At 38.6% G+C, this 13,167-nt stretch overlaps 1 protein-coding gene across 1 annotated transcript in view; it reads left to right on the plus strand.

The window, feature by feature from the left end:
• utp20 (UTP20 small subunit processome component) overlaps positions 1 to 13,167 on the plus strand; it is a 35,908-nt gene that overhangs the window by 9,053 nt on the left and 13,688 nt on the right. Inside the window, exons 15-37 of the mRNA XM_017693997.2 lie at positions 1 to 33; positions 123 to 273; positions 1,258 to 1,320; positions 1,444 to 1,602; positions 2,127 to 2,203; positions 2,326 to 2,405; positions 2,544 to 2,832; positions 3,989 to 4,183; positions 4,338 to 4,428; positions 4,509 to 4,594; positions 5,420 to 5,545; positions 5,639 to 5,805; positions 6,822 to 7,030; positions 8,017 to 8,160; positions 8,242 to 8,321; positions 8,565 to 8,800; positions 9,997 to 10,141; positions 10,239 to 10,326; positions 10,417 to 10,560; positions 10,664 to 10,717; positions 10,990 to 11,142; positions 12,271 to 12,426; positions 12,680 to 12,820. The exon at positions 1 to 33 is cut by the window's left edge and continues 73 nt beyond it. Of these exons, the coding sequence (XP_017549486.1) occupies positions 1 to 33; positions 123 to 273; positions 1,258 to 1,320; positions 1,444 to 1,602; positions 2,127 to 2,203; positions 2,326 to 2,405; positions 2,544 to 2,832; positions 3,989 to 4,183; positions 4,338 to 4,428; positions 4,509 to 4,594; positions 5,420 to 5,545; positions 5,639 to 5,805; positions 6,822 to 7,030; positions 8,017 to 8,160; positions 8,242 to 8,321; positions 8,565 to 8,800; positions 9,997 to 10,141; positions 10,239 to 10,326; positions 10,417 to 10,560; positions 10,664 to 10,717; positions 10,990 to 11,142; positions 12,271 to 12,426; positions 12,680 to 12,820 (3,067 nt within the window). The remainder of the gene's footprint in view (positions 34 to 122; positions 274 to 1,257; positions 1,321 to 1,443; positions 1,603 to 2,126; positions 2,204 to 2,325; positions 2,406 to 2,543; positions 2,833 to 3,988; positions 4,184 to 4,337; positions 4,429 to 4,508; positions 4,595 to 5,419; positions 5,546 to 5,638; positions 5,806 to 6,821; positions 7,031 to 8,016; positions 8,161 to 8,241; positions 8,322 to 8,564; positions 8,801 to 9,996; positions 10,142 to 10,238; positions 10,327 to 10,416; positions 10,561 to 10,663; positions 10,718 to 10,989; positions 11,143 to 12,270; positions 12,427 to 12,679; positions 12,821 to 13,167) is intronic.

A 13,167-nucleotide genomic window follows, 5' to 3' on the forward strand; every position in this document is an offset into this window, starting at 1 on the left:
GCTCCAAGATGAGCTTGTCAGGCGCGTCATAGAGTAAGTTTCAAAAATTACCATTCATGCAACAAGATGCTCTTGTGTTAAGTAGAGCTACAGACTGTGATATTGTGTTTTTGTGTGATTAGGAAATTCCCTACTGATCTCTCTGCACTGCTGCTGGCTGACCTGTATTACACTCGATTGTCACTCAATGGCTGCTCCGCCCAGCTGTCACACAGTTCCCTGCTAGAACTGTATCATATTTTGCACTCCAATTTCTCTTCCAACATCTCTAAGGTATTCCAACATCTCTATGGTATTTGTTCATTGATGCCAACGCCATTGAACTTACATTGAACTACTTAATGCTTTTTTAGTTCTGATTAAAGGGGAAATTTCTGCATAACTCACTCCTTGAGAACAAATTCCTTTAGAGTATTTTGATGTGAAATGTTGCTTTATAGAGAAACTGCAAGACTCTTGACAATTTCTTTATAGTAGTGATAGGAATAGGGGTCAATGTGCCACATTCTCCAGTAACTTGCTGAGTTTTTTCCTAAATTTGTTCTTGAGAAAGGTCCCAAGATAAAGTCTATATCAGATTCATGACGTGTTCTTAAACTGCAGAATTGTTCACACCTTCGTGCTCTTAGGTGTGCATAGATTCTGTTCTTACCTAAGAAGAAATCCCAAAAAAAAAAAAAAATGAATGTTAGAATCTTTGAAAAACTGTGAAAACTGCATAAGTAGGCTTTAAGAAGAAATGTCTTCCTAAGAACGTTTGGAAAATGAGGCCCTATATGTCTTAAATAGAACCATTTTATTTGCTATCCTCACCACCAGGGAACCTATGCATGTCTTCCAAGTTTCTAAGTGCAATGTTGATAATGATAAAATAGTGATAAATGTGAAAAGATAATCGTTGGGTACAATTTGCATGTACCTACATGCACTCCTCCAACATGGTAGATTTTAAAAAGTGCTTTTTAGACTTTTTTGTAAACAATTTATGGCCAACCAATTAATTTTGTAATTAATTTCTGTAATAACTTTCTGTGAGGGAACCTTTTGATGCATTAAACTCTTTAGATGTCTGGTTCCTATCATCACCACCACTGTGAACAATTCAGGCACTGTCAAATTCTGTAAAAACCATACTGAATTACACTTTACATTTCAACTGCTTAATTATGTGGAAATTTTGAGAAATCAGTAGTAATCACTTTAATTGTAAACGTATCTGAATGCCATGAAATGTTTCCTTTTTTGGTTTTTCCTTAGATTCGCCTTCTGACCTTGAGAATTATGTCCCACTTTGAGGTGGAGCTTCCCAAGCCAGTTGAGGTATCATTTTAATGTTTACAACCGTTTGCTTCTAAAATATTTACTCATTAGCTGTAATCATTTCATGGTAGTTAGTTAGAACAGAATAGCTCTTTTAACTGTTCTTTGTTCTTTTCACCACAGGGGGAGGACAGCTCTAGCACGCAGACTGTATTTGCCATCTGCCTGCAGGCTGAGCAGATTCCAGCTACAGTGCAGGACTACAGAGAGAAACTGCTGTACTTGCGCAAACTGCGCCATGACCTGGTACAACCCTGCCTTCCGCAAGGACCCTTCTGTGAGGTATAGAATATTTTACCCCACTTTATTTGTGTAGTTACTGTAGATGATCTGGAGATGCTCAATTAATCAGTTCAGTGGATTATCAATAGCTTTAGGATTAGTCTTACATTAATCCCTGAGTAAACATAGTGTAGGACCCAGTTTAAACCTGGCATTCGCATATGTCCAGGATTACTGGATCATGAGTGTACAGCACTGTGAGAATGCAGTCAACTCAAAGTGATGAGATCTCTGCTACCACCTTCAGAGGTGATTAGGGAAGCATGTAAGCACAAAAATTTGTAGCTTAAATGTTAAAATGTCCCAGTGTGTCCCTGACAATAACATAGAAATGCCTGATCAACCATGTCAACACAGCAGAGATGTAAGCAGCTGCTTACTTATTTGTCTCCTCTTCTGCTTGTTGATAAGTTGCATTAGAATCCATGTAGTTTGTAATGTCTGTAACATGTACGCTAGCTTTTTTTTTTTTTTTTTTTTTTTTTAAATAATAACCAGCCTGATCATTTTCTCTGTTTTGACAGGTTCCACTGCGGTATCTCATTGCAATGCTGTTTGTTAATTTCAGACCTTTATGGGATGCTATCATTGAGTTGCTCACGTAAGTCTAGAACAATGGAACAGTATGGACTATCTCCGTTCTCTAGATGTGTGTCTGTGTTCAGTTTTGAGTTATACTTTGTACTTTGGGGTTGCACTCACTGAGCTTTTATTTTTGTTCAGGTCACACGCCAGAGACATGAACAACAAGGATTTCTGGAAGGTCTACTATGAACATTTAGAGATGGTTGCTGGGCTGTCTGGTGGGTACTCAGTAATCATATGGAAAAAAAAAATCATTTAACACGGAATTCTGACGCACTAATAAAATTTCTATGCGCTAATGAATGTATGTTTAACACTTGACATTCCAAATGACCCAAACACTGTCTGTTTCTCAGAGAATCAACTCCAGAAGGAGGAGGATGAGGACGAGGAGGAGGATGGTGGTGGTGGTGGTGGTAATCCAAATGATGGCTCAGGACAGGCGCGATGCCAAGGCACAGATGTCATAGACAGTGGAGATGTAGGAGTTTTGTTTCTAGAGGAGCTGGAGCTGTCGGATAGTTCTAGCGACCGCACAGATTTCACCAACTTCCGCAGCCTGCTGTGGAAAGCCATGGCCCAGTTCCCCGACAGAGTGGAACCACGCAGCCGTGAACTCAGCCCCCTGCTGCTGCGCTTTATCAGGTGTGTGTATATGGCTATGTTTGTGTTCTAGTCTTTGGCATGTGCACAGACTGGCAGTGTAGACACATCGACAGAATGCACAAAGACACACGCTAACCGCTTGGCAAAGTACCATTCCATCTCAAGCTCTTTTCACATATATGCTTTACACTGAAATGTATTTATTGGTAATAACCCCCAGTGAGCGATAATTTGTCTGCACAAAACCTAGTATAATTATCAGGAAGTTACTAAGAGTGCTTGTGTGAATAGAACCCACTACTGGGAAAGACAGTGCTGTTTTTATTACAGACAACAAAGTAGAACATTTCTTTCAATGCTTATTTGCTTTATTTTTTCAGCTTGACACCTGTTTTGATACCAGCTTTAAAATACCCTCGTCCACTTGGCCTCATCACTACTCACTTTAAGGGCTGTTCCATTACTTTTTTAGCCAAAATGAAATCTTTATTAGCTTGCCCAGAAATCATTGTGACCTGATGCATTTTCCTTTTCAAACCTGAAAAAAATGGACACAGCTACTCAAAAGCCATAGCAGTAAGCAGTAAGAGTGCTTTAAAATACTTAATATTACCAAACCATAACATTTAATGATCTCACTGGATTTAAGGTAGCATATTACTGTTATATATAATCTGCTATACATGACTGCTGATGCAACTTCATTATTATTAATGATTTCCCTTACAAAGTTTGCATGTGTAGTTGATAAATTACTGACACTAGGCTGGCAATGTGGTGGTTTGTGCTAAGCTTTGGGCTTTTACAGGTCCAGTTTTCAGAGAGAAATCTTGGAGTGTTTTGAGAAATTAAGGAGTTGGAGTGAAGGACGTTTGTAGCAAATGTGAATGTGTACATCCTGGTAAAATTAAGGGCCACAGGTATGACTGAGGCAAAGGCTGTGGTTGAAGTATGCTGGTAATGTACCAGGATTTTAGTGTTAAATCATGTTGGTCATCATAGGAAGCTGATATATCTATTTAGAAAAAAGCAGTGCTTGCAGTCGTTTATCGCACAGGGGTGTGAATTTGTGTTAAGGTTCTTGCTGTTTCGTTTCATCTTGAGTGGTTACAGGATAAAATCATCCAATAAACATGCTCAAGCATCTTCTTTTCTCCTGATTGGCTGGCATACTTGTCCTTGAACTGATTGACAGGAATGAGTTCTATCCAGTTGACCTGCTGGTGGCTCCCACTCAGAACCTGATGAAGAAGAGCTGCTCTTCATCACAACAGGACATGCCTGTGGCTGAAAAAGAGGATGTGATCATGACGGAGAAAGAGGAAGAGGAGGACGAAGAAAAGGAATCCAAACAGGCAGAGAGAAGATTACCAAGAAGAGCTGCAGCCACGTAAGATGCATCTGACAGACTGTAATGTTGGTTATGTGTGTTGGAACTAAGCTCAGTGGATACAAAAATGCATACATTTTCCACAATATGTGGAAATTGTACACAGATGTTAATACATAATTCATTTATTGATAAATTTTTTGCTATTTTTCAGGCATCTTATTGCACATCTGAGGGTCTTCTCCAAATTCACCAACCCCAAATCTTTGTACCTGGAGCCTGACTTACATGAGCTTTACACACAGGTGAGTCTCTTGTTTTCCCTGCATTCCATTTTATTTAATATAGATTACGAGCACCTGACACCACCGTTTCTCTTCTTTAGTTACTGTGCCACAAGGATCAGCAGATCCAGAAATTGGCTCTGGACTGTATGATGACATACAAAGACCCAAACATCCTCCCTTACAAGTAAGTACATTGTTTCAGTTGTCTACTTGCCCTTCATCACGTTTTTCCACTGCTGCTGGCTTCCCTTTTCCACAAATGACACTGTGATAAGGTAACATACTGTAGTAAGGCATATAAAGAAAGCTCTTTATTTCCAGAGCGGATGCTGATGATATCTACTAGTATGGCTCATGTTTCTGTACACTTTGAAAAAGGTGGAATGTGCATATTCCTCCAAAAGGCAGATAGTTGAAAAAGCCTTACTGTTACCCCATTAAAGGATCTATTTCACATCTCCGTGCTCGTGCTCTAGGTAAAACATGAGCAGGCGTATCCCTGACCTTCTTCAGCTTTTCATACTTTTCATGAAAGATATGATACTCCAAAGGCATCTTGACTATCCTTTTCTGTTTAACCCTTAGAGGTTTAGATTGTCATTTTGCTTTGATTTACATCACATAATAATTTAAATGTAGTTCAATAATTATGAGTAATTAACTTGCATTTGATTCATATTCTATTTATATTCTTATCAGTTTGATTTAATGTAGACACAAGAATAACTTGATTAAATTCAAATCATAATTAAATAACCCCTTTACTTACAAATGCAAAAATAGATTTGATTGAAAGTTTAGAATTAGTATTTTCGACAGAATATCTTCACTTGTTCCAATGGGCTTTATGTTATGTTTACAACATGCTTACAACATGCTTTGCTGCTGTTAGTAACTGATCTGTTAACTGTGTCATGCAATTTGGCATCCTTTGCTACTTATAAAGCAGAAATAATGTCTTTAGCTCTGTGTCCACACACAAGGATAATGTTTTATTTATTCTTTTCAGAGAGAATCTGGAAAGGCTGCTGGATGACAAGTGTTTTAAAGATGAGATTGTTCATTTCAACGTATCTGAGGAGGGAGCCGTGGTGCTGGCCTCACACCGTCCCAAGCTCATCCCTGTGCTCATGAGGTGTGTTGGTGTTTACATTTTATTCAGCTGGGTTGTTGAGTTGTGTATGTGCATGTATTGTTAATGGAGGCTTTGGATTGTCTTTTTGTGTAGGATCTTGTATGGACGGATGCGCACTAAGGCTGGTAATAAGTTCCAAGGTAAAGCTATGGCTGCCTCGAGATCCTCCATCGTTTTGCGCTTCCTTGCAGGCTGCCAACCTGAGGAGTTGGCCATGTTTATGGACCTGTTGCTGGAACCTGTTGGCCACCACAGCCAAGGTACACACACACCTCAACTCAACTTCAATTTGGTATATGTACTGAACAAAAAGTTCTAAAAGGTTCTAAAGACCAAACGTGTGTGTGTGTGTGTGTGTGTGTGTGGATGAAGTACACATCATGTACTTGAGTTAAAGTAGAGATTACCCACAGTAAAATATTACTTCAGTAAAAGAGGTCCTTACTATAGACCTCCACTTGAGTAAAAGTACAAAAGTATTTGCCTTCAAATGTACGTGTCAAAAGTAAAAGTACTAAAAGATTAATTATGATTTTAATTATATTATAATATTAATATTAATTATTTTTGTAACAAGATTCGCTTCATGAACCCATTAAAAAAAATTCTCAAATTATATGTCGCTGCTGTCAGATCAAAACGTGTCTCCAACATCGTAACTTTATAGGCGAAGGTAAAAACGTACATTACTTTTAATGTAAGTCAATGGAACCAGTCATTTTGGGTCATTTCTTTTGGGACTATTCATGAAATTTCCATACAATATAATGGACAACAGGCATTTTCAAATTGCGTCAAAAACTGAAAAACGACAAAAATATAGATACGAGGTTTTGTTCCGACAGCAGCGATAATAAAGATTCCTTTTCTTTGGTTTTTAGTTTGGAGCATACAGTGCTGGTTCAGAATGGAGATTGGGTTTGTCCTGATGCTTGTGTGTAATTAATGTTGCTCTTTTAGAAGCGTATGAGTAACACTAGTAATGAGACTGTAATGTGTTATACCTACTTTTACAGAAAACTAATGACATTTACCATGATGCATTAATTTGTATTGTAAGTTCATTTGTAAGTAAAAAAAATCTGAATTTTAGTTTGGGTATTTGTTTTTGTTCTAATATTACTGTTTTTGAGCTGTTTCCATTATCATTCAGTGATGCACAGTACAATATATTATAATATACAGTACAATAATATATTATTAATGTTGCAGAATTACAGATAAATTCCACTGATTTGTGTTTTCAGTCAGCCTTTTGTCCTGTTTTACCCTGCAGGAGTATGTCTGGCAGCAGTGGAGAGGTCTGTAGCTGAGACCGTCCCCTATGCTGTTCTTCCTCTGGGTCAGCAGCACGGCCTGCTCAATGTTATAGATATGGTGCTCAACAAACTGGGCCACAGGATCCACTCCTACCTGCCCAAGCTGCTGCAGATTGTGTTGTGTATGACTGCATCTGTGGCCTGCCTGCTGGATCACAGAGAGCAGGTGAGCTGCAGCTGTTTGGAGAAGCTGAGACGGCTACTGTGAATATTTATTAGATTTATAAATCATGTCCCTGTATCCGTGAGATAGCAAGTGCTGCAGCTTTAATAAATGGCATTTCTGTGATTGACATGGATTAGAAAAGACATTTTGAGTAGATCAATTCTGTGTCCCTTAACAGATGACTATGTTAAGAGTAAGTCACCTTATAGTACGTCATGTACTGTGAAGAATCAGAGACCCTTCATTTATTTACCAAAAACGGCTGAAATAGTTATTCATTTTTCAGTATTTATTTCTGAGGAGATTTGAGATAATCCACTTGCATAATGAAAAAGATAATCAAAATGTGAAAAAAGGGGTTTCCCAAATTGGAGTTGAAAATGTGTCTCCTGACAAAACCTGGTAGACCACCAAAACTGTCAGTCACATAAAAAGTACTTGAGAGTATTTGAGAGTGGAGTAAATCAAGCTTCAGATGGGAAATAATCCATAGGTATTTCTTTCCATCCTTTCTTAGCTGCTAAGAAGCTATAAAAAAAAAAGAATATTTTCAAATTAGTCAGGGAAGCTACTGGTGTTCTCTTAGAGGAGTGAACTGACCATGTCTGTCCACACCTCAGCATCACTGAATGTGTTCAGGATTCTGAGAAGCCGAAAATGCAGCCAACTTCTAAGACTGAACTTGTGTGGAAAAATCTCCCTGTAGATTGTTTTTGAAAAACTGAAAGCAAGTCTCGTAAAAAGAATGAAAGCTGTAATAAAGGTAAAAAAGTGTACACCCATACTACTAAAAAAAAAAAAGTAAATAAATAAAACGAGACTTTTGCACAGTACTGTATTCTTATAAGTCGCCCACCTTATCCAAATGAACTAGTTTTTTGTGGTAGTATTGAAAAATCAAAAACACAGCTCAATATGTTTTGACACAGCTGGAATATATGTAAAGCTGACAGCTTTGGCCTGTGTGTGTATGTGTGTGTGTGTAGCTGAAGGCTGGCTGTATCAAACCTTTGAGGAACCTGAGGCGACTGGGTCTTCTGCGTGTTCAGGACTTCTTTGACAACTTTGATTTCTATAGCTTCACTGCAGATGAACTGGACGCTACATTCCAGGCTGTGATCTGGCCTCAGGTATATGGGATGCTTCTATCTATCATGTTGTACACTCAATGTAGAAGTTCAATTGCTTAAATTTGTCTTGCTGTTCTTTAGGTGTGCCGCTTGGCCACTGAGAGCCCGTATGCTCCCACACAGCTCCTTAAGCTCATCCATGTCTGGAGCAAGAACTCCAGGTGACTTTAGCACACACAAACTTAAAGAACTTGCCCTACAGTTTTTTGTTTTTCAGGATAAACCACTGATTAGCTTACATCACTGCATAGTCTTGATTTCATGGTAAATAAGTCTTAAACAAACAGAACATAGTCACAAAGATTCATGGATGCTGTAGAAAAATAGCCAGTACCTTTGACTTTGTGTATGATTAGCAATATATTAAATTATGCTGTATTTGAGCTTTTTCTTCTCTCTGTCAGGTATTTCCCTTTGCTGGCTAAGCAGAGACCTGACCACCCAGAGTGTGACATTTTGCTCAATGTCTTCACGCTGCTGTCCTCCAAGAACATCTCTGTCAGCACAGCAGTCATGGTGGTGGACATCTGCGAGAACTTGCTGAACACACCAGACTTTGAACTCTCTGAGACTGTGACAGAGCTGACGGTCAACAACTGTGTGATCCCAGAGTATGCCCAAAACTCTGACATCAGCACAGGTACGGAGCAGGACCAGTGGTTGTATGGGGGAACCAGGGAAGTTTAGCTTTCTAGAAAGACAAAAGCTTCCCTAAGCTAAATGTATGTAAAATGTAATAAAGTCTAAATGTATGGCACAGTGATGGCTTAATTTGATTCACTTAATCAAATTCATTGTTAAAGTCTGGTCACTTGCCCCCCCCCCCCTTAACTATGCTGTAAATTTCAAAATCACAATATAATGTAATGCTTCAAATCCTGTCCAGATAAGAACGTTGGATTAGAGTAAAGTCAGTTTAGTGTCCCTTTCTTATATTTTATGTAGAGCTGGATGACACAGAATTTTATTGTAATAATTCTATGAATGCTCAATTTGCAAAATTTTGATTTTCCTTTAACTCCCAGTCTTTTATAAATGTCAAACATTTCTAGTGAGGATAACTGTGACTTGACAGTGTCTTCCAGGTTGTTCAGTAGTATAGGATGTTTTTTACTTATTTGGGGTTGTTTTTATACAAATGCAGACAAAAATACTTGGTTTCTTTATACAGAATTGCTTAAATTATACCACCACTCATATTTTTATTGTGCCTCAGTTCCAGTTATAGGACTTTCAGACTCTATGTACATTCGAGGTGCTTTACTCAGCCGGTTAACTGATCCAGTGCTTATCTCCATTCAGTAATTAGAATGCTAGCAGTCTGCTACCCAAAACTTGTTTGCTGTTGAAAAAGAAAAAGTGAAAAACTGGTGAGTTTTCACTTATTTTTTAATATAATCTGTATAATCTAATTTGCACAGTGGAAGTTCCCATTTGAAAGACAAGAAAAGAGATTTTTTTTTTATCCGTTTGGTCGTTCATTGTGTGCACCCTAGTGTTTTTGTAGTCATGTTTTTGGTGTGATGGGAGGAATCCGAAGTGGTTAGACTAATCTGGTTTGTGCTGTAGCATGTGAATGGCTGGACTTCTTCTCCATCCTCATTTAGTGAGGACTTGAGTGAAAGAGGCACGTTGCCACATTGCTGTACTGAAACAGCAATTGTTCAGAGTTTAAGCCTTTGCCTCTTATATTGGATTGAATACCAGAACATAATCATTTTATTGAAAATGACCAATGTGCATTATTCATATTGAAATAATGTTTTTTTTTATACTTATTGTTTTAGCACCAAGGCTGAGTTCCAAATAACAATCTCTCTTCCTTTCTCTGCTCAGACTCTTTGCCTGTAGGTTCAAGGCTGCTCTTACCTCACATCCCGGCTGTGCTGCAGTACCTCAACGAAGTCGTGCTCAACTCAGATCGCATCAAAAAGAAGAAGTTCCAAGCTCAAGTCAGCAAGGAGCTTAGTATACTCTCCAAGTATGCTCAGCTTTGGTGTCTCACGTTTGGTTAGTTCTTCTAGAGGTGATGTACAGGCTCAAGTCATAGGTTTTTTTTTTTTCTTGTTCTGTTCCAGGATCAGCAGATTTGTCACTGACAAGGAACAGAGCTCAACGCTCATCAGTCTTCTGATTCCATACCTCCACAAGCCGAAGATTGCTCAGGTATAATCATAACGCATAGCAGCGTCAGGGAACAGATGTATTGTGTTAGTTGATGGATTTCTTAAATGTGCGTTTTCTTCTCTGTTTCAGGAGACTGAGCTGGACATTCTGGGTACAGTGCACAACTTGTTGAAGCAGTGCTCAGAGCCCAGTGTCTTCCTGAAGCCTCTGAGTAAGCTCTTGTCAGTCATCCAAAACAAGGTGTCCCGCCAGGTGCTGTGCGAGATCTTCCAGGTCAGCTACCGACTCTCCAGCTAATTTCAGAGGTCTTTTGCTTACAGTCTGGCTTAAAACATCTACTGACTGACTGACTCGATCTGATTCTTTTGCTTTACAGACTGTGTCGGAGCTGGACGGTGAACTGAAATACATTACTGATGTTGTTATGGAGGTAAGAGGCCATTAAAAAGCTATAAATTACTGTAAATTAATATGCAGAGACATTGGATTTTTTGGTACTTATGGTGGGTGGGTGGGGGGGGGGTGTACAAAACAAAACATTCATGGGTATACAAGAGTGTGACACACTTTATTGAAGGAAATTTTCCATACAATTTTAGTGTATGTCTGTCTATAACCACCTCCTCTGCTCTTCCTCTCATATATTTCTTGTCTCATCACCCTTCCTTATTCCTTTCTCTTCTCTCTCTTGCTCTGCTCCAGCTCAATGCCTTTGACAGCCGGCATCTGGATGAGATCCACTTTGACGTCCGCCTGATAGCTTTCCAGAAGGCCATTAAACACATCAGTGTGATGAGCATCCTGGACATGAAATACCTCACTGCTGTCATGCACAACTGCTTCCACTCCTTTGAGGTTAGTGGGGTGTGTGTGTGTGTGTGTGTGTGTGTGTGTTTGAGTTGTCTGATTGTGTTGTGGGTTTTTTTTTTTTTTTTTTTTTTTTTTTTTTTGTTCTGCCATGTTAATTTCACAGTGTTGGGTAATATTATAGAAAAATCTATTTCACTGCTTGTTCCCGTCTGTATGTTCTTACCCATAGTCTTGTCACCTTTCTGTGAAATTCTTTCACTTGTGTTAATGTCTTCACTTAAAAATAGGCCATTCATGTGAATCACATAGATTTGAAGGGTTTTTAATTTTACTGCTAAAAGAGCTTTTATGAGGGAGAATCTGTCCTCTCTCCCAAACACATCATAGCAGCATTTCACTATTCATTATAACAGCAGGTAATTATTCAGCCAGCCCACAGATGTAGTAATTCATTTTTATACATTAATCAGAACAAAGATAACCCTATCAAAATTCAAAAAGAGAGCCTCATTTAATGGTGACACTGCTTTAATTTTGCATATTCATATTTCTTTCTACACCAGCTTTCTTTAAAAAGGTTAACTTCTGTAAATTATTATTGTTTGCAACAAAGACAAACAGCTACTGCTTTTTGTCTGAAATTAATTTTGTTGATTTCTGTGGACATTCACAACTGCTTTTTGAAGTCTTAGTGGCTCTCTACAAATTGCAATCATTGGGGTCCAAGCACTAAGCAGCATTTTGGAGCCAGAAGAACGCAAATTATAGGCAAAGTGTCCTCGGTTTGTATTAGATTTTGTGTCTCAGTAAACATCTCTGCCAAATTTCAACTTTCTAACCTTTTGATTTGGTGTAGGAAGCTAGTTTTACCTAGAAAACACTGCAATTTTGGATAGTTGTAGAGTTTGAACTAAATAATTGAACTAATTGAACAAAATAATTCCATGGTAATTACCCCTGTGTTATAGAGTGCACAAGAATCCACTAAAATTTTCATGTTGAAATCATACAATTTTTGTCCTACTAACGATGTTGCTTGACCCAGCTACAGTGTATTGGTTTTTGAAGTTATTTCAGTGCTAATTAGTTTTCATGTCTGATGTTATGCATAGTAGTTTTTATTTTTATTTCTAAATTTTTCCTCATTCTGTTTTTTATTTTTATATGCACTAGATTGGAGACATGTCTCTGGCAGACAACGCCACCCTGTGTCTGTCAGCTGTAATTACCCAACTGGGTGTAGTGGGCTGCCCTGAGGAAGAGTATAAGGACATTGTGCAGTGCACTGTGCTGGTTGCACTGAAGAGGGGGCTGAACAGCAAGACAGAGGTACTCACACATGCTCATCATCATCACAAGGCACTAAAAAAATAGTAGAGTGCTACCAAAAGGGGGTTTTCAATGTCTAAGGAAGCATGCCTATGGATAGGGGCTCAAAGGTTACCTTTATTTAGAAAGCTTTATTTTATTATTGCCATGGGCAATAACTTAAAAAATGTGGGCCATGGAAACTCATTTCTGTACTTCATGTAGAGATAAATGCAAAACATACCTTCAGTAACTCTCTTCTGTTTTTCTGCAGAGTGTGAGGAATGATTACACCACGGTTCTGGCCTGCCTGGTTAAAACCTTCCCTAACCGCTCAGAGTTCAGGGACCTGGTGCAGCTCGCCAACTACACCGACCCGGAGTCTGACTTCTTCGAGCACATGAAGCACATTCAGGTAGAGGCACAAATATCCTATTCCTGCTTAGTTTTAGAGCGTGAACTGGAAATTGTAGCACATTTGCCTACCTTCTGTGCTATGAAGTATATCTGAGAGAATCAGGAGAAGTATTACAAAAAGCTCCACCCTTTAACAAAAAGAGCCAGTCACCTTATTTGAAAAGGCTGGGCAGAAGATAAGCACATTTGTAAAAGCCAGAACAGCTTGTGAAAAATCTAACTTTTATGCATTTTTTGGCCAAATCCTGCAATTTTTGTCAGATTGTAAAAGTGTTTTCAATTATGTTAATGCAGCTTTCAGTTCTGGGTTCTAGGTCTTTCAGCACTAAAATAAATAGGAACTTG

This window comes from Pygocentrus nattereri, chromosome 1 (assembly GCF_015220715.1).
Source record: "Pygocentrus nattereri isolate fPygNat1 chromosome 1, fPygNat1.pri, whole genome shotgun sequence".
In the NCBI taxonomy this organism is placed as follows: Eukaryota; Metazoa; Chordata; class Actinopteri; order Characiformes; family Serrasalmidae; genus Pygocentrus; species Pygocentrus nattereri.